The sequence below is a fragment of the Mustelus asterias genome, chromosome 14, assembly GCF_964213995.1.
Source record: "Mustelus asterias chromosome 14, sMusAst1.hap1.1, whole genome shotgun sequence".
Lineage (NCBI taxonomy): Eukaryota > Metazoa > Chordata > Chondrichthyes > Carcharhiniformes > Triakidae > Mustelus > Mustelus asterias.
The window spans coordinates 98,767,565-98,790,837 of NC_135814.1; the positions used below are offsets into that span (position 1 = coordinate 98,767,565).

At 46.6% G+C, this 23,273-nt stretch overlaps 1 protein-coding gene across 2 annotated transcripts in view; it reads right to left on the bottom strand.

Annotated features, from left to right (window-relative positions):
• mdh1b (malate dehydrogenase 1B, NAD (soluble)) overlaps positions 1 to 23,273 on the bottom strand; it is a 35,657-nt gene that overhangs the window by 4,304 nt on the left and 8,080 nt on the right. Inside the window, exons 4-7 of one of the 2 annotated variants that reach the window (XM_078229266.1) lie at positions 20,847 to 20,989; positions 18,635 to 19,134; positions 10,007 to 10,148; positions 5,176 to 5,351 (exon numbers count right to left, since the gene is read on the bottom strand). In XM_078229266.1, coding sequence (XP_078085392.1) covers positions 5,176 to 5,351; positions 10,007 to 10,148; positions 18,635 to 19,134; positions 20,847 to 20,989 — 961 coding nt within the window. The remainder of the gene's footprint in view (positions 1 to 5,175; positions 5,352 to 10,006; positions 10,149 to 18,634; positions 19,135 to 20,846; positions 20,990 to 23,273) is intronic. The other variant, XM_078229267.1, reaches the window with a different exon arrangement.

The following is a 23,273-nucleotide window of genomic DNA, read 5'->3' on the forward strand; positions in this document are numbered from 1 at the left end:
GATTCTATGAGAGGGATAGGGCCCGGGTGGGATTGTTGTCAGTGCAGGCTCTTGGCCGAATGGCCTCCTTCTGAACTGTAGGGATTCTATGATTCTATTCTATGACATTTGAAAGAAAGACTCGGAGTAGGATTTTCCAGTACAGTCCGCCCACGGGACTGGAAATTCCCACCCGAGACCAATGGACCTTTCAATGGCCTGTCAACTTTTCTGTCCCACCGTCTAGTCACCCTTGTAGGCCATAGTCTTTCACTTCAGTTGTGCAATGAAAATGAATCTGTTCGCAAAGTCAGGGATAGTGTTAGTTCCATGTGGTCCCCAGGGATAATGGGCTATAATTTCCTCAGAGTGGGAATCAGCATCCAGTTGCTACTCCGTGTCAACTTATGATCGCCAAATTTCTTCTGTCTCGCCCGACCTTCTAACTCAGGCTGGGAGAGATCCAGGCAACACAGCGCATCCCTGGAGTCCAGCGCCAAAGTCTGAGAGAGTCGGAGTGAAGGAGGGCATACATCCTTTTTACTGCACTAGCTACTGTAAAGTTGAACGGTTCCATTGAAACTGATAGACCAGGGAGAAGGTAAGCGTCTGGGTAAGTGGATAGAATTTTGGAGATGGTGGGATCCGAGGTCTGTGTCGGAGAGGGAGAGGGGGGGGGGGATTGGACATGGAGGAGGGGTCAGACATGGAGGGGTCAGATATGGAGGGGTCAGGCATGGAGGGGTCAGACATAAAGGTGGTTGGACTCTGTGGGGGACGGATGGACGTCTGGTGGAGGGGAGGAGTCCATCTGGGTTGTGGAATCGGGTTGTTGGAGGGCTGGTCCAGCCAGGATGGGGAGTTGGATCAGCAGAGGGGTGATCTGGTCAGGTTGGGAATGTTTGGTCCAGCCCGGGTGAGGGTTAAGGAGTGGAGATTAGGTCGGGCAGGGCGTGGGAAGTGTCAGATGAGAGTCAGGCCTGAATTTGAATTCAAAAAAAAATATTTGGGATTAAGAATCTACTGATGACCATTGTCGATTGTCAAAAAACCCATCTGGTTCACTAATGGTCGGCACGGTGGCACAGTCGTTAGCACTGCTGCCTCACAGCGCCAGGGACCCGGGTTCAATTCCCGGCTTGGGTCACTGTCCGTGTGGAGTTTGTACGTTCTCCCTGTGTCTGTGTGGGTTTCCTCCGGGTGCTCCGGTTTCCTCCCACAGTCCAAAGATGTGCGGGTTAGGTGGATTGGCCATGCTAAATTGACCCTCAGTATCAGGGGATTAGCAGGGTAAATATGTGGGGCTACGGGAATAGGGCCTGAGTGGAATTGTGGTTGGTGCAGACTTGATGGGCCGAATGGCCTCCTTCTGCACTGTTGGAATTTCTATGATTCTATAATGTCCTTCAAGGAAGGGAATCTGCCATCCTTACCTGGTCTGGCCTTCATGTGACTGCAGAGCCACAGCAATGTGGTTGACTCTCAACTGCCCTCGGGCTACTAGGGATGGGCAATAAATGCTGGCCCAGCCAGTGACGCCCATGTCCCACGAATAACAAAAACATTTTGGATGGTTCACAGAGCAGCACAATTACCCAAAAGAGGTTAGCGACTCTGAACGATTGCTGTGCAAATGTTTACCTGGGAAGTACATCTTTGGCATTATCCCCCCGCACCCAGTCTGACGTTAGGGAGCCTGGAATGGCAACATATGTGCTACCCTACAGGACAGCCAGAAATAAACTGGTGCCTGTATTTTTCCCACAATTATATTGTTTGTTCATGTTGAAATTGTGCGGCAACAGAGTACATGCTTTAAATCAGTAATCAAGAGTCGCTACCCGGATTATTGCAAGACTATAAAGACTGGTTCACATTGGATGTTGGGAGGGTATTGTGCCCTTACTCTATAGTGTTGGAAATAAACTTGGCTTAAGGAAAAAACTGGCTTCAGGTTGATCCTTCCCTCAATATGTGATTAGAATCATAGAATCCCTCCAGTGCAGAAGGAGGCCACTCGGCCCATCGAGTCTGCACCAACCACAATCTCACCCAGGCCCTATCCCCGTAACTTCCCATATTTACCCTGCTAATCCCCCTGACACTAGGGTTAATTTAGCATGGTTGATCCACCTAACCCACACATCTTTGGATTGTGGGAGGAAACCGGAGCACCCTGAGACACCCAGGCATGGGGAGAACGTGCAAACTCCACGCAGACAGGGACCTGAGGCCGGAATTGAACCCAGGTCCCTGGCGCTGTGAGGCAGCAGTACTAACCACTGTGCCACTGTACCAATTGATAGAATTAACATGATAGGGTGAACATAGCGCTCTGGTAACTGGACGTTGAATAAGAAGTTCTTTGTCTCTATCAGGATGTTGAGGATGTTCCCGATGGTGGGGGGAGTGCAGAACCAGGGGTCACATTCTGAGGATTCGAGGTAGACCATTTAGGACAGAGATGAGGAGACATTTCTTCACCCAAAGAGCGCTGAGCCTGTGGAATTCATTACCACAGGAAGTAGTTGATACCAACACATTGAATGTATTCAAGAGGCGGCTGGATATAGCACTTGGGGTGAATGGGATCAAAGGTTATGGGGAGAAAGCAGGATTGGGCTATTGAGTTGGATGATCAGCCATGATCGGGATGAATGGCGGAGCAGGCTCGAAGGGCCGAATGGCCTCCTCCTGCTCCTATCGTCTATGTTTCTATGTTTCTATCTTTGAGAAAAAGGAACCTCAGGTACGGAACGGCAGAAGGCTGATGCAAATTTTCAAGCTTTGCTGATCCAGCAGTTTTTATCAGAGTCTGAACCAGGAATGGAAAAGTGAAATAGAAACACGGACACGGGTTACTGCGTGATCCTGGAGGAAGTAAGGCACCGCTTTGCCTGTGTCCTCACCAGTTAAAAGTAAGATTAAGAGTAAAGTATTCTCGGAATTAGATGTGGCTGACTTGGATTCAATTTTTGGATAAGTCAGTGGGGGTAGGGTCTGGGTGGGATTGTGGTCGGTGCAGACTCGATGGGCCGAATGGCCTCTTTCTGTACTGTAGGGTTTCTATGATTTCAGTCATTCCATGTTACAGTTGTGCCTCTGCTGTCACTAGTTGTGCAGCTGAGGTACTGCAGCAACAAACCAATATATGAGAATTTCAGGAATAACTTTATGAGTAGGAGCCTTTCCCAGCCATGACACAAAACTTCAGGCAGTGGTCAGAAAACCACGGGCAATGTGTTAAGAGTGTGAGGTTTTATCAGATGGTCATGTTTTAAACTGTCTTTTTTAATTCAAAATAAATTGGAACTGGAGAGGGCCATTCAGACTCTCCGCAGATGCTGCCAGCCCTGCTGAGTTTTTCCAGCACTCTTTTATTCAAGCAGTGTTAACTCTATGTCACAAGGAAGGGGTGCAGGCAAATGGCAGCTTGCCTGGAAGCTCAGTACTGACAAGGGTGAGTTAGTGTTGGGGGGTTGGGGATAGCCATTGTGGACGGAGAAAGAATGACTACAACAATAATTTAACAACAATAATGGCTATAGTGGCTTTAAAATGGCTAGAGAACTAAGTATGCTGGGATTTTTGGTCAATTTATAGATTAAAACCAGATGCAGGTTGTAAAGTTGCTCTAGTCTGGGAGCTGTGATCTGAAGCTTCCCAGATAAGGGAAGTTGTTTACATTAACCCAGACATTGCGTCTCTGATTTATATGGCTGCTATGTATGGGTCATGTCAAATGAACTAAGTGTAGTGGCATCGTTCAAAAGTAATTTCATTGGATGTTCGAGCCATGTGATCGGTTTCTGGTAACACAATTGGCTGGATGATAGAGAATCTTCTGGAAGCAAGTGAAGAATTGTGGATAAAGAGACATGTAAGCCTTTGTTTGGCAACGATAACTCGAAGAGACCAAGCATCGCAAAAAGTGTGCCCTGAAGGATACTTCAGAGAAGGATAAGATAGATTCTACATCGAAGAGATTTCTTGCCCAAGGTTTTCCTAAACTCAGTAGTATTTATTTTCAGTTAAATAATTAAAGTTGATGTACAGTTAAAGTTCAGTTAGAGTTAAAGTTCAGTAAAGAGTTAATGAGTTGCAACTGTTTATGTTTGAGTTGGTACTAGAAGTGTTAAATAAAGAAATAATTGAATTACTGTCCTTGTTTGTCTCATTAAACTGGAATGCTTGGAAGGTGTTTAAATTAAAGATGTATAACACCATGGTTTGGAGTGGGGTTGACGACATGGAGGATTGGAAATAGGATCCACGGGTAGGGGTCGGGGGCACAGAGGAGTGAAATGGGAAGTGTGTGGCATCCTGGATGTGGAGGGGGGAGGGGGCACTGGTGGGGACACTTAGTTAGGTTAAGAAAATGAGGGGGCTATTGGGTGGTGCGTGTGCTGTCCGTATGTCGATCTTAGGGTGTTAGCTGGCAGAGTATTTACTTGCAACTGAGAGGGGTCTTGAGTAATGTCTTTACGATGCACAGAACTGAGGGCCAGTTGTGTCTGCAACTTCAGCCACATCCCACAGAGCAATGAGCGCAACACAGGACAATAAGATGGACATTCAATAAGAAGTGAACAAAAAGACGCCCCATTGTTTCTTCCACCATCAATGGGTGCCAGCTATGAGGCGTGCCTGTACATTAAATTCTCAGCAAATAACAATGCTGCACACGTGAAGGAAGTGGAATCCAAGTCACTTCCTGCTCTCCTTATGTTAATAGCGTTGGCGCTGCTCGGGGAAGTTTGCTGGATTTCACCGCTGAATAGCTTTCCCCAACATGAGATTGCAGCTCCCTCCTCTGCACGTCCCAACATGTTAAGTTTTCTTTGGATATGAAGCCAGAGGGCGATGAATCTGTGGAATTCATTGCCACAGAGGGCTGTGGGCCAGGTCATTGAGTGTATTCAAGGCAGAGATACTTAGGTTCTTGATTAATAAGGGATCGAAGGTTACGGGGCAAAGGTGGGAGAATGGAGTTGAGAAACATATTAGCCATGATTGAGTGATGGAGCAGACTTGATGGGCCAAATGGCCTAATTCTGCTCCTATAAATTCTGGTCTTATGATAACAGGGAAAGGTAAGAGAGTGGAGGTGGTATGCATTTCCGGTTACACCGTCAGGAGCAGTGTGTTGTTGACAAGCCCTCCCCTCCGAGATTTCCAAAAGAGCAGATGGCTCACCTTGACTGATGACTCCAAGAGATACAATCTCCCCCGGGGGTGAGTCGAAGTACCACCAATGCAAGACGTTCTCTATCGCAGCAGCAAGAGAGAAACCCAGCTTCTTTCCCAATGCGGCTTGGATCTTTGGTCGGTGGGAATATACTTCTTCCAGGAACTCTTCCTCCACCCAATTTCTGTGAGCAAGAGGTTAAAGCAAACATATTCAATGATGCTCAATACCAAATCCCTGTTGCTTATTGATAATTATTCATAGTGGGTGAGGCTGGATATGCCACGGGTAACAACTTGCAATTACATAGTGAGTTTAATATGACAAATGGCCCCATTGGGGAGGTATGACAGACACCAGACAGAGAGAATGAGAAGTTATCAAATCACAATCATTCAGTGATCCAGATCCCAACAAATACATTATCCTCTTGGCAGTTGGCTTAAATCTGTGTCCTCTAGTTATCCACCCACCCGCCAGCAAAAGCAATGTCTCCCTATCTACTTCATCAAAACTCTTCATTAATTTGAACACCTTGATTAAATCTCCCCATATCCTTCTCTGATCGAATTGGAGAACAATCTCACAGACGTGGCACAGTGGTTAGCACTGCTGACTCACAGCGGCAAGGACCCGGGTTTGATTCCCGGCTTGGGTCACTGTGTGGAGTCTGCACGTTCTCCCCGTGTCTGCGTGGGTTTCCTCCAGTTGCTCCGGTTTCCTCTCACAGTCCGAAAGATGTGCAGGTTAGGTTGATTTACCGTGCTAAATTGTCCCTTAGTGCCCCAAGATGTGTAGGTTAGGGGAATCGGGGGGTAACAATGTGGGATTACGGGGATAGGGCCTGGGTAAGATGCTCTGTTGGAGGGTCGGTGCAGACACAATGGGCCAAATGGCCTCCTTCTGCACCGTAGGGATTCTTTGATTCTAAGATTCTCTGGTCTCTCTGCTTAAGCTTCTCATCCTAAAACTGGTCAGAGAACTTTTGGGGTGAGGGGTGGGCCTTTCTTGGTGGAAAAAGGAACGGTGACGTTAGAGGTGATTTCTAAACTCGGGGTGTGCCCACTGAAGGTCCTTGCTGCTTGTAAAGTGGAGAGATTTGGAATACATGGAGGGTGGAAAGTGAGACATAGAGCTGCAGATCGCTTCAGAAACCACGTCCGGGTTTGTGGACTGAAAATATCTGAAGAGTTTAGGTCTGGTCCGTTGGTTGTGGAATCACTTTGTTCTGTCTATAAGCTTACTGCTTGCGCTGTTTGGCATGTAATTAGTCCAATGTTGTAGCTTCATCAGGTTGACAGGGTTGATTCTCCTGGTTTGGTGGTAATGGTAGAGTGGCTGAACCATGAGGTTACAGATTGTGGTTGAGCACAATTCCACAATATAAATTTATAAACAGCTCTGACTCTGAAACAAATATCCGTTTTTGCAAGATAAAAAACATCAAAAACCTGCTCCCCTCCATTTGTTGACAGGCAATCTGCTTTGAAAGGGAGAGGGCACAACCTGTTCTTTCAATTTCAGGGTCTTGTAATGGTGACGGTTTGTTCTGATAGCTGTGACCATTATGAATGCTTGGCTGAGTTCCAAGAAAATTGAGTACTCAGTTCCATTGACATGCCTGTTGAGGGTAATGAATAACAGTTTTATGAGGTTGTAGCAACATCCTCTACCATTGATATGGTTTCAGAATACATGGTTCATAGAAATCATAGAAACCGTACGGTGCAGAAGGAGGCCATTCGGCCCATCGAGTCGGCACCGGCAACAATCCCACACAGGCCCTATCCCCGTAATCCCACATATTTAACCTGTTAATCCCTCTAACATTCACATCCCGGGACACTAAGGGGCAATCTGGCATGGCCAATCAACCTAACCTGCACATATTTGGACTGTGGGAGGAAACCGCAGCACCCGGAGGAAACCCACGCAGACACAGGGAGAACGTGCAAACTCCACACATTTACACTTGTTTGTTCATACAATGTTTTTTGATGGAGAACAGTTTTTTGCAGTATTAATGACGAACATTTGAATAAGTATATTATTATATTGTAACAGGTTTAATTTTTATCATCCTCATTTGAAAAATTCCCCATTGCTATCACATGGCTCCTAAGAACTGTACGTAGTGGAAACTGGGTGAGTGACTACAGAGGGTGCATGAGAGTCAAGGGAATCTGAGGGAACATGGAGTTGGAATGGGGATTCTGAGTGGGCATGTCTGAGACATGGGAAAGTGTAGGGATCTGAAGGAGTATGGAAGTGGCTTTGGGGATCCTGAGGGGCATGGAGATGTCAAGGGCGAAGTGAGGGGACTTGGGATGGAATGGGGGTAGGTTGCGGGGGCGGGGGGAGGGGGGTGAGAGGTGTGGTTTAGTGGACCTTTAAACAGGTCTTCTAACCAGCACGTCTCTGAACACACACTCTTCCCGTGCTCCATTTCAGCTCTCAAACTGCACTGTGAACTGTCTGAGAAAAAAAAAAGTCCGGGGCAGTCACACATGCGTCAGATGTGCAGTTTGGAAATGTGCAAATAGTGTTTTCCCAAACCTACATGGGCCAAAATGCAGCAGAAATGACCTCCAATGTGTTGGAAATCACCTCCAAAGCAGTGAAAGCACACTATTGGAGCTCGTTCTATGAGAAAAAGCCCTTTACTTGGGCGAAGAAGCAACTGTCACAGCTCTTTATTTAAAAGCTTTACTGCCTGTAAATTTCCTAGTCTAGATCAATCCTGCTGCATTCTTGCCTTGATAACCGTGGTGAGTTTCAGACAGTTCGGGAAACCTTGGCATTGGCATTATTAAAGCTAGAAAGCAGGGTTCAAACTTCAGTCAATTGCTACTTTGCATATTATAATCACCTACCCACTTGTCCCTGAGATCGTTGGGATTCTTTCTAAGTTTATTTTAAGTTTAGTGATTAGCGTCACAAGTAGGCTTACATTAACACTGCAGTGCAGAAATCCCCTAGTCACCACATTTCGGCACCTGTTCAGGTACACTGAGGGAGAATTTAGCATGGCCGATGCATCTAACCAGCACATCTTTCGGACTGTGGGAGGAAACCGGAGCACTCGGAGGAAACCCATGCGGACATCTGCACATTAAGAAGTCTCACAACACCAGGTTAAAGTCCAACAGGTTTATTTGGTAGCAAATACCATAAGCTTTCGGAGCGCTGCCCCTTCGTCAGATGGAGTGGAAATCTGTCCACTTGGAGCCGGCAGTTTGCGATGTCGATGGTAGTCATGATGTGGAGATGCCGGCGTTGGACTGGGGTAAGCACAGTAAGAAGTCTCACAACACCAGGTTAAAGTCCAACGAAGGGGCAGCGCTCCGAAAGCTTATGGTATTTGCTACCAAATAAACCTGTTGGACTTTAACCTGGTGTTGTGAGACTTCTTACTGTGCTTACCCCAGTCCAACGCCGGCATCTCCACATCATGACATCTGCACATCCCAGACAGCATTTGTATTCGACGCTGAGTTAGGCAGACTTTTGATCTACAAGTTAATCAAGGGTTTTGGGGAGAGTAGGAAAAATGAGTTGAAGTCACAATCAGATCAGCCATGATCTTACTGAATGGCAGAGCAGGATGGAGTGGCTGAATCGCCTACTCCAGCCCCTAATTCTTCTGTTTCTCACATACCTTGAAACCCAACAGTTCAATGGGAAAATCAGCAGCTTCGTATTGGGTTTGCGATGCTTTAATCCTCAGCATGCACCAAAATTCACTTCCAGTACCCTCCAAGAGACTAAAATCCCTTCAGGTTGGTAACCGTTCATCCGAACTGGGAGGTAATAGAGATGAACAGCCTCGAGTGAGGCAAGTATGCAACCAGAGAAAACAGGGAGCAGGTAACGAGCGAAGGAGCAGATCTGAGATAGGATGGCGAGCACGAGGGATGGAAGGGGTTTGGAGATGATGATGCAAGGCGAATGGAAGTCAGAGTAGGGACAAATGATGGGTCCAGAGGTGTTGTAAACGGGGAAAGCAGAATAGTGAGGTTCCCATGACCTGTGAAAGTAATATTATGACTGGCACGGAGGCACAGTGGTTAGCACTGCTGCCTCATAGCGCTCGGGACCGGGGTTCAATTCCCAGCTTCGATCCCTGACTTGGGTGACTGTCTGTGCGGAGTTTGCACGTTCTCCCCAACCGGAGTTTTACCACCCCGCCCACCATGGGAATCAGAGCGGGCGAGGGGCGGACAATGGAAAGGTCCATGGACCTCGGGCGGGATTTTATGGCTTCAGGACAAGCAAGACCATAAATTCCCGACCCTCCTCCCCCTGTATGCGTGGGTTTCCTCCGGGTGCTCCGGTTTCCTCCACAGTCCAAAGATGTGTGGATTAGGTGGTCTGGCTGCGCTAAATTGCCCAAGATGTGTAGGTTAGATGGGATTAGTCATGGTAAATGTGTGGGGTTACGGGAGTGGGGCAGAGGGAGAGGGCCTGGGCAAAATACTCTGTCAGAGGATCAGTGTAGACTTGATGGACCAAATGGCCTCTTCTGCACTATAAGGATGCTGTGATGTTCCTGGATCACCCCACCAGCTATGTTCCAATGCAGAGTCCCTTACCCCAGCCCACACCTCCTGTAACTTAATAGCTCTGTTCCACCTACTCTCTGAGAAAATGGGAGTGTTGATTAAGGTATAAATGACTACATCACTTCCAATGTATTCTTTACAGCAACACTTCATTCCCAATGACACAAGCCTAATTGTATAATTCTAAGCGTCAGAGCTGCTGAATCAGAGCGGCAGGAAAAGCTTCAGTGCGGCACAATGTCCAGACTCTCCCTCTGGCACAAGGTCTTTCCCTTACCTATCGTACAGTACCTCATGGACAGAGCGCGAGAAATCGGGTGGTCCCCAGATGGCGCTCTCATAATGACTGACACGTGTTCGATGCAGATCAATATAAATACTTCTGCCGAGGTTTCCCCACAGAATCACATCTTTTACATCTGCAGGGAGAGTGTAGAAAAGGGACAGCACTTATAATAACCAACAAGCCATCTGTGGATAAGTAACACATCAAAATAAACGCAGTGACAATAGAGAGGTGAAATTCAGAAGCAACCTAAACCACAGCCTGATCTTTGTAATGCACAGAGAACAAGGAATTTCCTCACGGTTTATTTCATAGAATCATAGAATCCCTACAGTGTGGAAGGAGGCCATTTGGCCCATCGAGTCTGCACCGACCACAATCCCACCCAGGCCCTATCCCCGTAACCTCACGTATTTACCCTGCTAGTGCCCCTGGCACTCGGGCAATTTAGCATGGCCAATCCACCGAACCCGCACATCTTTGGAGTGTGGAAGGAAACCGGAGGAAACCCACGGGGAAAATGTGCAAACTTCACACAGTCAGTGACCCAAGCCGGGAATCGAACCCAGGTCCCTGGCGTTGTGAGGCAGCAATGCTAACCACTGTGCTACCGTGCCGCCCAAATTTGGCTGATATTTTGGTTCATCAGTGTCTCTGCTTTAATAGACCACTTTGAAGCATTTCACGCAGCCCTTTGGGCCACAGACAACAAGGAATTGTCAAGGTCTCAAACTCCCTAGGGTGCACTCCACGTCGCCAGCATAAGGATCAGGGTAAAGGGCCTGGTACCTGCCTCTTCAGCTCTGCTGCGGGATTTGCAGGTTTTTCTCTGCATGGTGTTTTTGGAGCTTGGGCTAACAGATCTGCTTTAGTGAGCAGGCGGGGCCATTCTTGACTTCTCAGCTCATTTTCCTGAGAGCAGGGACACCCAGAAAATATGATCAAGACCTGACCGTGGCCCCAGCAGACTGGGGGAATGTGGGCAGACTGAAGGGACAGGCGGGCGAGTGAAGCACACTCCAGTTGCATTGCTTCTGTCTCGTCAACTCATGGGGCAAATCAGCCCTGGAAAAGGAGTGTTCCTGGTAATTTGCTTGCGTGAGAACCATGATTAGTCACAGATCTTCAGTCGTCAACCGTGGCTGAGTTGATAAAGGCAAAATACTGCGGATGCTGGAATCCGAAACAGAAAATGCTGGAGAAACTCAGCAGGTCTGACAGCATCTGTGGAGAGAGGACAGAGCCAACGTTTCGAGAATGGATGACCTATTCTCTCTCCACAGATGCTATCAGGCCTGTTGGGTTTCTTCAGCATTTTCTGTTCTGGCTCTGTTGATTGCACTTTCGCCTCTGAGTGCTAAGATTGTTGGTTCAAGTCCCACTCCAGATATTTGAACACACAATCCAGTCTGACACACTGGTGCAGGACAGAGGGATTCCTGCACTGTCAGGGGTGAGGGATTTTGGGTGAGATATTAAACCGTAGCCTCGTCTGCCCACTCAGTCGGTGTAAAAGATTCCGAGGCACTCTCTGGAGGAGAGCAGGGGAATTCCCCTCAGTGGCCTGACCAATATTTATCACAGTAAGAAGTTTAACAACACCAGGTTAAAGTCCAACAGGTTTATTTGGTAGCAAAAGCCACAGTGGCTTTTGCTACCAAATAAACCTGTTGGACTTTAACCTGGTGTTATTAAACTTCTTACTGTGTTTACTCCAGTCCAACGCTGGCATCTCCACATCAATATTTATCAGCCAATGAACATCACTAAAATGGCCAGTTATTTCATTGCAGTTTGTAGGGAGCTTGCTGTGTGCCAATTGGCCACCGTGGTTTCTACATTACAACAGCGACAACACGTTAATAATTCTTCATTGATTGTAAAATGCTTTGGGACATCACGAAAGGGACATTGTTAAACATGAAGGCAAGGCTTTCTTTCTTTTAATCCAATTTAAGATTTATTCGCCGCCAAGACAACAGAACTAAGAGCAGCCCTTTCCAAACTGCCATTCCCCTGAAATTTCAACCAAAAAAAACCTGAAAGTAAGAAATAAACTAGATATAAAACTGATCTCACAAGTTTCAAATGACCCATGGGCTGTGCAATAGCACCATCTCGTGGCCATTTGTGTATTTTATGTATGTAAATCAAACCAGAATGAGAGATCCTATGTATGCTTAGCCCTGTTTGCTTCAGTCTATGCAAAGACTTCATTTTAAGATATTTCCACCTATGCAATTACATTTAAATGCTAGACCATAGGCGTTAACTAACACTGCTAACTTGATTACATTTTAAAACTCAGAAGGCATGCTGGGTTAGCTAGAAATTGACTGCATTCCTAAAGGGTACACAATGCAGGCAAAACAAGCTTTTCATAATTGCAGCTGCAAGGACTGCTTTTGCAGACAGAGGCGGCATGTGAAAAACACTTCCGATAATGAGATAAGGATTGAAATATATTTTCATTTCAGTACATGTTTTGTTCAGTTCAGTTCTCGGGTTTTGCTCATCTCAGTACATGTTTTTGTCCAGGGCTTGGCTGTGAAGCCAGTCTCCAAGTTCGCTCTCTTCTCGATTCTGTCATGTTAATTGTTTTTTTAAGTTTTGTTCAATAAAAGAAAACCATTTTAAACTTTGTGCAAAGTGCTATCCCCTCGTCTATTCGAACGCATAAATGGACCCGACACAGAATAAACCAGTTCAGTTTTTAGATTAAAACTCGATGGATGGGATTTTATGGCCTCACTCCTCCTGAAACTGTAAAATCCCGCCCAAGGTCAACGACCTTCCCACTGTCCGCCCCTCGCTTGCTCCGATTCCCGTGGCGGGCGAGGCGGTAAAATTCCAGCCTATGTGTGTGTGGCAATGTTTCTGCCATGTAAAGATATCACAGACTATAGTTAGAATATCCCCGGTCTAGTAGATCCATTGTTGTGTATTGATGGATCATTGCACCAAATGGCATCTTCCACAATAACCACAACTGCATCAAAACCCCAAATTTAATAAAATCATCTCATACAACCAGAATCAAAAAAGAAGAAAATATATCAAGGCTGTTATCTAATCATAGAATCCTACAGTGCAGAAGGGAGACCATTCGGCTCATTGAGTCTGCACTGACCACAATCCCACCCATGCCCTATCCCCATAACCCCATGCATTTACCCTAGCTAGTCCCCTGACACTAAGGGGCAATTTAGCATGGCCAATCCACCTAACCCGCACATCTTTGGACTGTGGGAGGAATCGGAGCACCCAGAGGAAACCCACGCAGACATGGAAAGAATGTGCAAACTTCACACAGACAGTGACCCAAGCCGGGAATCGAACCCAGGTCCCTGGTGCTGTGAGGTAGTAGTGAGAAACACTGTGCCACCATGCTGTCCCATAATCTTGGGCTCAAATGATGGTTATAAATATCTTCATTCTTATGCCAGCTGAACCCTTTAAATTAATTCCTTCCAACTCATTCTTTGGTTCCACCATTTTATATATCCTTTGATTAGTTTCCACAAATAGGAAAAACTAGGTGGTTGAGGGCTCATAGAGTGGACACAGGGAAGATGTTTCCACTAATAGGAAAAACTAGAACCAGAGGGCACAATCTCTGCTACACACCACCTTCAACCAGGCGTAAATCTGAATGTTTCGCAGTGGCTGCCAACTTAATTGCAAAGGTATCATTTAATCTGGTGTTTTAATGAGTATATTTGATATGTTAATGCATCAACAATCGGTTCCCGCTGCTTGCTGTCAGGAGCCACGGTCCACCTTTAACCTGCCATCAACCTACTTCCCAACTTTCATCCCTCTGTCGGGAAGCTGACATCCCACATAATTAAGTGCCTCCGGCCGTCATGTTTGTCATTCCTGGGAGCTTCGTGCTTTTCACGGGATGACGGAATTGTCACAGCACAGAGAAGGGCCACTCGGCCTGCCGTGTTTGTGCCAGCTCTCCAAATGAGCAATTTGCCTAGTGCCACTCCCATGCCCTCTCCCCATTAGCCAGCGCACTCTTTCAGATAACGTCAAATTCCTTTTGGAAAGCCTCGATTGGCCCTGCCTCCACCACACTCTCAGCGAGTGCATTCCAGACCCTAACTAACCACTCGCTGTGTGGAAAGTCTTTCCTCCTGTCACCCTGCACAGGAAAGCTCATCCCTGGGCCTTCACAAGGCCCATCTCTGACTCTTCCCTTCCTCAGCATCTTCAACTTCATTTCTGGGGGCAGGTTGTCACACAATATTTATTAAAAGTGAGAGGTGGGAGGTTTAGGGGGAATTTGAGGAAAAACGTTTTTACGCAGAGGGTGGTGACGATCTGGAATGCGCTGCCTGGGAGGGTGGTGGAGGTGGGAGGGTGGTGGAGGTGGGAGGGTGGTGGAGGCGGGATGCCTCACATCCTTTAAAAAGCACCTGGATGAGTGCTTGGCACGCCATAATGTCAAGTGCTGGCAAGTGGGATTAGGTGAACAGGTCAGGGCATTTCATGCATCGGTGCAGACTTGATGACTGAAGGGCCTCTTCTGCACTGTAGTATTCTGTGATTCTCTGATAAGTGCACTGATTCCAACAGATACCTTGACCACAGTTTGTTCCACTCCCCTTTAATTAAGGACTCTACTCCAGTCTCCCAAACCGGGAATCGAACCCGGATCCCTGGTGCTGTGAGGCAGCAGTGCTAACCACTGTGCCACCAGTGCCACCCCAGTTTCTCCATCGCATTTGTAATAACAACAGAAAATGCTGGAAAGACTCAGTAGGTCTGACAGCATCTGGGGAGAGAAAAACAGATGTTTCAAATCCATATGACTCTTCTTCAGACCCAAAGGAAGAGTTATATTTACTCGAAATGTTAACTCTGTTCCTCCCTCCTCAGATGCTGAGTCTTTCCAGCATTTTCTGTTTTTATGTCAGATTGCCAGCATCTGCAATATTTTGCTTTTATCCATTGCATTTCCAGCCCAATCATCATCACATCAGTGCTTCCAACCCCTTTTCTCAACTGAGAAACACAGTCTCTTTCAAACTGATACAAAACGGGCGGCACGGTAGCACAGTGGTTAGCACTGCTGCTTCACAGCTCCAGGGACCTGGGTTCGATTCCCGGCTTGAGTCACTGACTGTGTGGAGTTTGCACATCCTCCTCGTGTCTGCGTGGGTTTCCTCCGGGTGCTCCGGTTTCCTCCCACAGTCCAAAGATGTGCAGGTTAGGTTGATTGGCCATGCTAAAATTGCCCCTGAGTGTCTTGGGATGCGTAGATTAGAGGGATTATGTAGGGATATGGGGGTCGGGCCTGGGTGGGATTGTAGTTGATGCAGACTCGATGGGCCGAATGGCCTCCTTCTGCACTGTAGGGATTCCATGATTCTAACACTGCCTGAATCTCATTACCTATTTATAATGTGTAGCAACTCTAACCTTTTCATATTGTAATGGAGGGTCATTAAGTTTAAGTTTATTTACTAGGCTCACAAGTAGGCTGACATTAACACTGCAATGAAGTTACTGTGAAAATTCCCTAGTCGCCACACTCCGGCGCCTATTCGGGTACACTTAGGGAGAATTTAGCACGGCCAATGCACCTAACCACCACGTCTTTCGGACTGTGGGAGGAAACCGGGGAACCCGGGGGAAACAGACATGCAGACATGGGGAGAACGTGCAAACTCCACACAGACAGGGACCCAAGCCGGGAATCGAAACTGGGTCCCTGGCGCTGTAAGGCAGCAATGCTAACCACTGTGCCACCGTGCCGCCCACATCTAAAATTAATCTAAATTAAGATGAATTTAAAATGTTAACTCTGTTCCTCTGCCCGATCTGTTAAGTAGTTACAATATTTTCTTAACTTCAGCAGTAATTTGCTTCTGTTTGTTAATCTCTCCATTCCTAGACAGGAAGGGGGTTGTGATCTACAACTCCATTCAGTGGTTAAGATAACAGCTATGCTGCTCCTTCCTTTGGGTGGGCTTCGAGGAAACATGTCTCCTGCTGGTTACAAACTGAAGAGAGGCTATTCTGACTCATGGGCATGAGAAAACAGGCCCCTTTTGTATCAGTTTGAAAGAGACTGTGACCTGTGAATGTTGGATGTTGGCCTTGGGATATTGTATTATGTGAACGGCAAGGTACAAACACAAGTTGTTGTGATATTCAACAAACTCGATTGTCTGGCTTGAATAGCTGGCTTCAATGTCTGCTTTAAAAGAAATCCCCATTTTAACAGTGCAACATTCAAAAACTGTGACTTGAGTTGGAAATGTGTTCTGCACAAGAGAATAAATATTTGAGAGTATGGTTTAGTGGATTACAATGTAAGACCTAATATCAGGATTTTGAGTATGTTCTACACAGGATGGTAAATGGATGGGACAATCATAGAAGCACAACAGTGCAGAAGGAGGCCCATCGTGTCTGCATCGAAAATTACCCAGGCTTAGCACAAATATTTACTCCGCTAATCCTCCTAACCTTGGGACACTGAAGGGCAATTTTAGCATGGCCAATCAACCTAAACTGCACATCTTTGGAGTGTGGGAGAAAACCGGAGCACCCTGAGAAAACCCATGCAGACACGGGAAGAATGTGCAGATTCTGCACAGACAGTGATCCCAGGCTGGAATCGAACCGGGGTCCCTGGCGCTGTGAGGTAGCAGTGTTAACCACTGTGCCACCCACAATGATGTAGGACAGATTGGGAGAATATTATTCCAGGATAATCTGAGATTGGGATTTGTTCTATGAAGTTAAGTAGATAGTTTTGTTAAGTATATAGGGAATTATACTTGCACTGTGGAATAGAGAATAAAGATTTCGGAGTATTTTCTATATCACATAATAGAAAGTTGTCAACTTGTCTATTGGGAATTTTAGTAATTTGGAAGATTTTATTGGTTATAGAATCTCAGTTTGCCAAAAGGGTCCAAGCTGTTTGTGTCAGGTACCTGCACTGCCCGTTTAAGACAAAGATGAGAAGAAATTTCTTCTCAAAGGACTATTAACTTTTGGCATTCTCTTCCACAGAGAGAAGAGGGTCATTAGGGGCTGGGTCATTGAATACATTCATGCTGAACTAGACAGGTTTTTAATCAACAAGGGAGTCAAGGGTTATGTGGGAAGAGCAGAAAAGTGGAGTTAAGGCCACAATCAGACCCGCCATGACCACTTCCGGGTCAATGTGGTGGGCTCAAGTCAGAGGTGGAGGGGAAACAATGGAGAACCCCTGGTCACCCACTCATAACGGCCGGGGAGTAGGTGGTTGGCAGCAAGGACAGGGCGGGGTGGCTCTTAGCAGGCCCCCTGGCACCCCCTCCTCCCTCTGTTACTGTGTCCCTCAATCAGGCACTGATTTAATCGTTTAATAAGCCGAGCACCCACTCGCCTGATTCAATGCACCCTCTGCTCCAAACTCACCTCGGCAAAGGGCATTAAATTCCACCTATTATTGTGGTTCACTGGAGCACTGGAAGAGACAATCTGTTGGGGCGGCACGGTAGCTCAGTGGTTAGCACTGCTGCTTCACAGCTCCAGGGACCTGGGTTCGATTCCCGGCTTGGGTCACTGTCTGTGTGGAGTTTGCACATTCTCCTCGTGTCTGCGTGGGTTTCCTCCGGGTGCTCCGGTTTCCTCCCACAGTCCAAAGATGTGCGGGTTAGGTTGATTGGCCATGCTAAAATTGTCCCTTAGTGTCCTGACTTGCGTAGGTTAGAGGGATTAGTGGGTAAATATGTAGGGATATGAGGGGAGGGCCTGGGTGGGATTGCGGTCGGTGCAGACTCGATGGGCCGAATGGCCTCTTTCTGTGCTGTAGGGTTTCTATGATTTCTATGATGTTACAAAGTCATAGAGGTTTACAGCATGGAAACAGGCCCTTCGGCCCAACTTGTCCATGCCGCCCAGTTTTTACCACTAAGCTAGTCCCAATTTCCTGCATTTAGCCCATATCCCTCTATACCCATCTTACCCGTGTAACTGTCTAAATGCTTTTTAAAAGACAAAATTGTACCCGCCTCTATTACTGCCTCTGGCAGCTTGTACATATTTGTAAAGGTCCCAAATCAGTTATATAGAGGAATATGTTTGAAAAATGTGGCTAATGTCTAATGGGAAGGCTGATTTGATCATTCATAAGTTCCAGAGTCATGGATGCCTATTAATATTGCAGGAGTTATCAACATTGATTAATGAAGTGATGTGTTCATAGAATCCCTACAGTGCAGAAGGAGGCCATTCAGCCCATTGAGTCTGCACTGACAACAATCCCATCCAGGCGCTGTCCCCGTAACCCCACCCTGCTAGTCTCTCTGACACTAAGGGTCAATTTACCGGAGCCAATCTACCAAACCCGCACATCTTTGGAGTGTGGGAGGAAACCGGATCATCCGGAGGAAACCCCCGCAGACACGGAGAGAACGTGCAGACTCCGCATAGACAGTCACCCGAGGCCGGGAATCAAACCCGGATCCCTGGCACTGTGAGGCAGCTGTGCTAACTACTGCGCCACCGTGCTGCCCCCTATGTTGCCAGCCATGGATATAGCTCTGTAGAGTCGAGCATCTGCATGAGGGAGGGGAGAGAGTTTGGAAAGAGATAGTAAAAAGTGGTCACCTTCTGTTTTCACGTTCAACTTCTTAGCCAGCAGTGCTTTGACTTCTACTTCCAACTGAGTCGATACGGCTACAAAATTACAATGATCGATGGAATACGCATTATTCAAGAGGAAGTATGTTTTCAAGTTCAAGATGTGATCACCAGCCACAATCACACGGGCATTGGACCTTGCAAAGGTGTCGATCCTCACGGCAAGCTCTTGGTAGAAACCAGCTATTTCCTTGTAGCAGTCTTCAATCGGTTGATCCTCCTCTGGGGTGAAATCGTCCAGGACAATGATGACCTCAGCATCCATGAAAGCCTTCCTGAGACTATTCTGCACTGTTACTTTCTGCAGCAGAGGGTAGGCCATATCTTCAACATCCCATTGTAAGCCTTCCAATACGGCTAAGGGGGTGTTGATGTCCATCAGGTGTAAGCTGACCTCTCTATCTCGACCAAACAGCTCTCCATTTACCAAGGTAGGGATGAGATTGACACAGACAGGGCTCGATGCTCTAAAATAAGAAGCAAATCACATAAGTGAACGAAGGAAGTGATTCTCCACTGCCCACAGATCATGTACCACCATTCAATCAAACAAACATGTAACTGTGCACACTCATAAAGGTAAAGTCGCCCTAGTCCCAGATGACCATAGGCTGCTCTCCCCTTTGAGATTTAACCCAAGGATCAACACATCTCAGGTGAGAGCAAAGGTTGAGAAGGCAGAGTAAAGTTTTTTTAAAAGTCTATTTATTAGTCACAAGTAGGCTTACATTAACACTGCAAAGAAGTTACTGTGAAATACCCCGAGTGGTCACACTCCAGCGTCTGTTCGGGTACACTGTGTGGCAACTAGGGGATTTTCACAATAACTTCATTGCAGTGTTAATGTAAGCCTACTTGTGATACTAATAAATAAACTTAAAATTAATGACCCTCCATTAGAATGTGAAAAGATTAGAGATGCTACACATTATAAGCAGATAAAGAGATTCAGGCAGTGATAGAATCATAGAATCCTACAATGCAGAAGGAGGCCATTCGGCCCATGGGGTCTGCACCGACTACAATCCCACCCAACCTCTATCCCCAAAACCCCATGCATTTACCCTAGCTAGTCCCCCTGACACTAAGGTGCAATTTATCATGGCCAATCCACCTAACCCGCACATCTTTGGGAGGAAACCGGAGCACCCGGAGGAAACGCACACAGACACGGGGAGAACGTGCAAACACCACGCAGACTGTGACCCGAGGCCGGAATCGAACCCTGGCGCTGTGTGGCAGCAGTGCTAACCACTCTGGCACCATACCGTCCGTGCAGGCAGGAATTCTGCCTGTTTGGCCGTATACATGAAAATGGCCTCTTGAGCAACTCAGGGAAAGGGGGAACAAGCAACTGCACCCCATACATGAGAGAAGTGTGTGGTGCTGGTAGTATGATGTATTTTTAGACTTTGCTTCCAAAACACCAGAACAGCATTACAATATCATCAAGATTCTAGAACGAAAGTGGCAGCTCAGAAATGTACTCCCTGTTGTTATATAAGCTTTGCTGTTCCATGCAGTGAATTTGATCATAAACATCAATAACCCACAAACTCCAGAACATTGTCTCTTCCATTTTAAGATTGTTAAAGGATTACATGAGAAAATGGAGAAAACCAGTCTCTAAGGTGGCCTCATGGCACCTCTACAACCTGTCCTGGCCCCTCCACACTGACGCGATAGTTAAGAAAGCCCGCCAATGCCCCTACTTTCTCAGAAGGGTAAGGAAATTCACCATGTTTGCTACAACTCCCACCAATTTTTACAGATGCACCATAGAAAGCATCCTTTCCGGATGCATCACAGCTCGGTATGGCTCCTGCTCTGACTAAGACCACAAGAAACAACAAAGGGTTGTGAACGTAGCCCAGTCCATCACGCAAACCAGCCCCATACATTAACTCCGGCTGCACTTCCCACTGCCTCGGCAAAGCAGCCAGCATAATCAAGGACTCCACGCACCCTGGACATACTCTCTTCCACCTTCTTCCGTTGGGATACGATACTTTTCAATGTATCCCAATACATGTGACAATAATAAATCAAATCAACACAAGTCCTGGTGTTGGACTCGAATCGGGAGCTTTGGCCCAGTGGTAGAGGCGCTACCCATTTGCCAGGAGGCCTCCTAATAGAATGATAGTGATGTTGGTAAGAGAAAATAGTTTCCACTTACCCACTAATCCAGATGGGCATCGGTTTAATCAGATTCTTATAGAACGTTTCTTCCTCCTGATCATTTTCAATAGCCTTCAGGTTCTCCCTTGCAATCTTTACCATGAGTGTAGTCATCATATCATAAGTAAACCCATAATATTCCTAAAGTTGAAACAAGCACAGCAATTGCCTTACACCAGTTTCACTGCAGGAATAATTTATTGGCCTATCCTTCACTCCCGTTTTTCAGGTATTCACTATGTCTTTTTCCGACTGATAATGATTTTGTAATATCTCACGCATACTGAATTTCTGAGGGTTTAATACCCTTTGGCAATGAATACTGCCGTTACGAGCTTGGAGTGGAATGGGCCATCTTTGGCTCAGTGGATAGCACTCTCATCCCCCATCAGAGACACCAGGCTTTGATAAGATGCTAAACCAAGCCCCTGTCTTCCTTCCCAAATGAACTTAAAGGATCTCATGGCATTATGGGTGGCATGGCGGCACAGTGGTTAGTATTGCTGCCTCACAGTGCCAGGGACTCGGGACCGATTCCAGCCTCAGGTGACTGTGCGGATTTTGCACATTCTCCCCGTGTCTGCGTGGGTTTCCTCCGGATGCTCTGGTTTTCTCCCACACTCCAAAGATGTGCAGGTTAGGTTGATTGACCATGCTAACTTGTCCCTTAGTGTCAGGGAGATTAACAGGATAAATATGTGGGATTACAGGGATAGGTCCTGGGTGGGATTGTTGTCGGTGCAGGCTCTGGAGGGATTCTATGATTCTATGATTATATCTTATAGACATGCAACGGAATTATCTCTCTGTCCTGACCAATGGTTGTCCCTCGATTGGTGGCACAGTGATTAGCGCTGCTGCCAGGAACCTGCTTGGGTCACTGTTTATGTCAAGTTTGCACATTCTCCCCGTGTCTGCATGGGTTTCCTCCGATGCTCCGGTTTCCTCCCACAGTCCAAAGATGTGTGGGTTAGGTGGATTGGCCATGCTAAATTGCCCCTTGGTATCAGGGGGACTAGCTACGGTAAATATGTGGGACTGTGGTTGGTGCAGACTCGATGGGCCGAATGGCCTACTTATGCACTGTAGGATTCTATGATCAATGATTAACATTACTAATGATTATCTGGTCATTAGCACACAGCTGCTTTGTGTAAATTGGCTGCTAATTTTCTTGCAATAGAACAGTCACTACAGTTCAAAAGCACTTAATTGGTTGTAAAGTTATTTGGGATGCCATGAAGGATGTGCAAGGCACTATATATATGCCAGTCTTTCTTCAAATGTTTTTCTATTCAATACTGTTAAAACAGCACGCCAAGGGGTGTGATAAGAAAATATCAAGCAATCCACTACTGGAAGAAGTGGTGCCCCAGGAGAATGAGAACTCTGTAGTAGAAGCATGCTTGCTACTTTAACCCCATAGACAAAGTAATTTCTTTTTGTTCATTCGTGGGATATGGGCGTCGCTGACTGGCCAGCATTTATTGCCCATCTCTGGTCACCCTTGAAACTGAGTGTCTCACTCAGCCATTTCAGAGGGCAGGTGAGAGTCAACCACATTGCTGTGGTTCTGGAGCCACATGTAGGCCAGACCAGGTAAGTACGGAAGTAGGGAAGTTCCTCCCCTAAAGAACATTAGTGAACCAGATGGGTTTTTCCGACAATCGACAATGGTTTCATGGTAATCAGTAGATTCTTAATTCCGGATATTTTTTATTGAATTCAAATTCCACCATCTGCCGTGGCAGGGTTCGAACCCGGGTCCCCAGAACATTAGCTGAGTTTCTGGATTCATAGCCTGGTGATAATACCACTAGGCCATCGCCGAATTGGTCTATGCTGATGTTAATGCTCCACGCAAACCTCTTCCCATCTTATTTCAGTGAACCCCAAGCACCAGGGACCTGGGTTCGATTCCTGGCTTGGGTCACTGTTTGTGCGGAGTCTGCACGTTCTCCCTGTGTCTGCATGGGTTTCCTCCGGATGCTCCGGTTTCCTCCCACAGTCCAAAAGACATGCTGGGTAGGTGCACTGGCCACGCTAAATTCTCCCTCAGTGTACCTAAACAGGCGCCAGAGTGTGGCGACTAGGGGATTTTCGCAATAACTTCATTGCAGTGTTAATGTAAGCCTACTTGTGACAGTAATAAATAACTATAACTTTAAACTCTACCCGTTTATTCCTTCCTACTTAATGCACTTATCCAGTTTTTCCTTAAACTCATCTATGCTGTGCTCTTCAACATGCTCCGTGGCATCAAATTCCACATATTTGAGTAGCAACGTTCCTTCTGAATTCCTTATTCGATTTATCAGTGATTATCTTAAATTTATGACCCATAGTTTTGCACCCTCACACAAGTGAAAACATCTTCACCATATCTTCTCCATCAAACCTAGCAAAGAAGGTTCACCAGGATGTT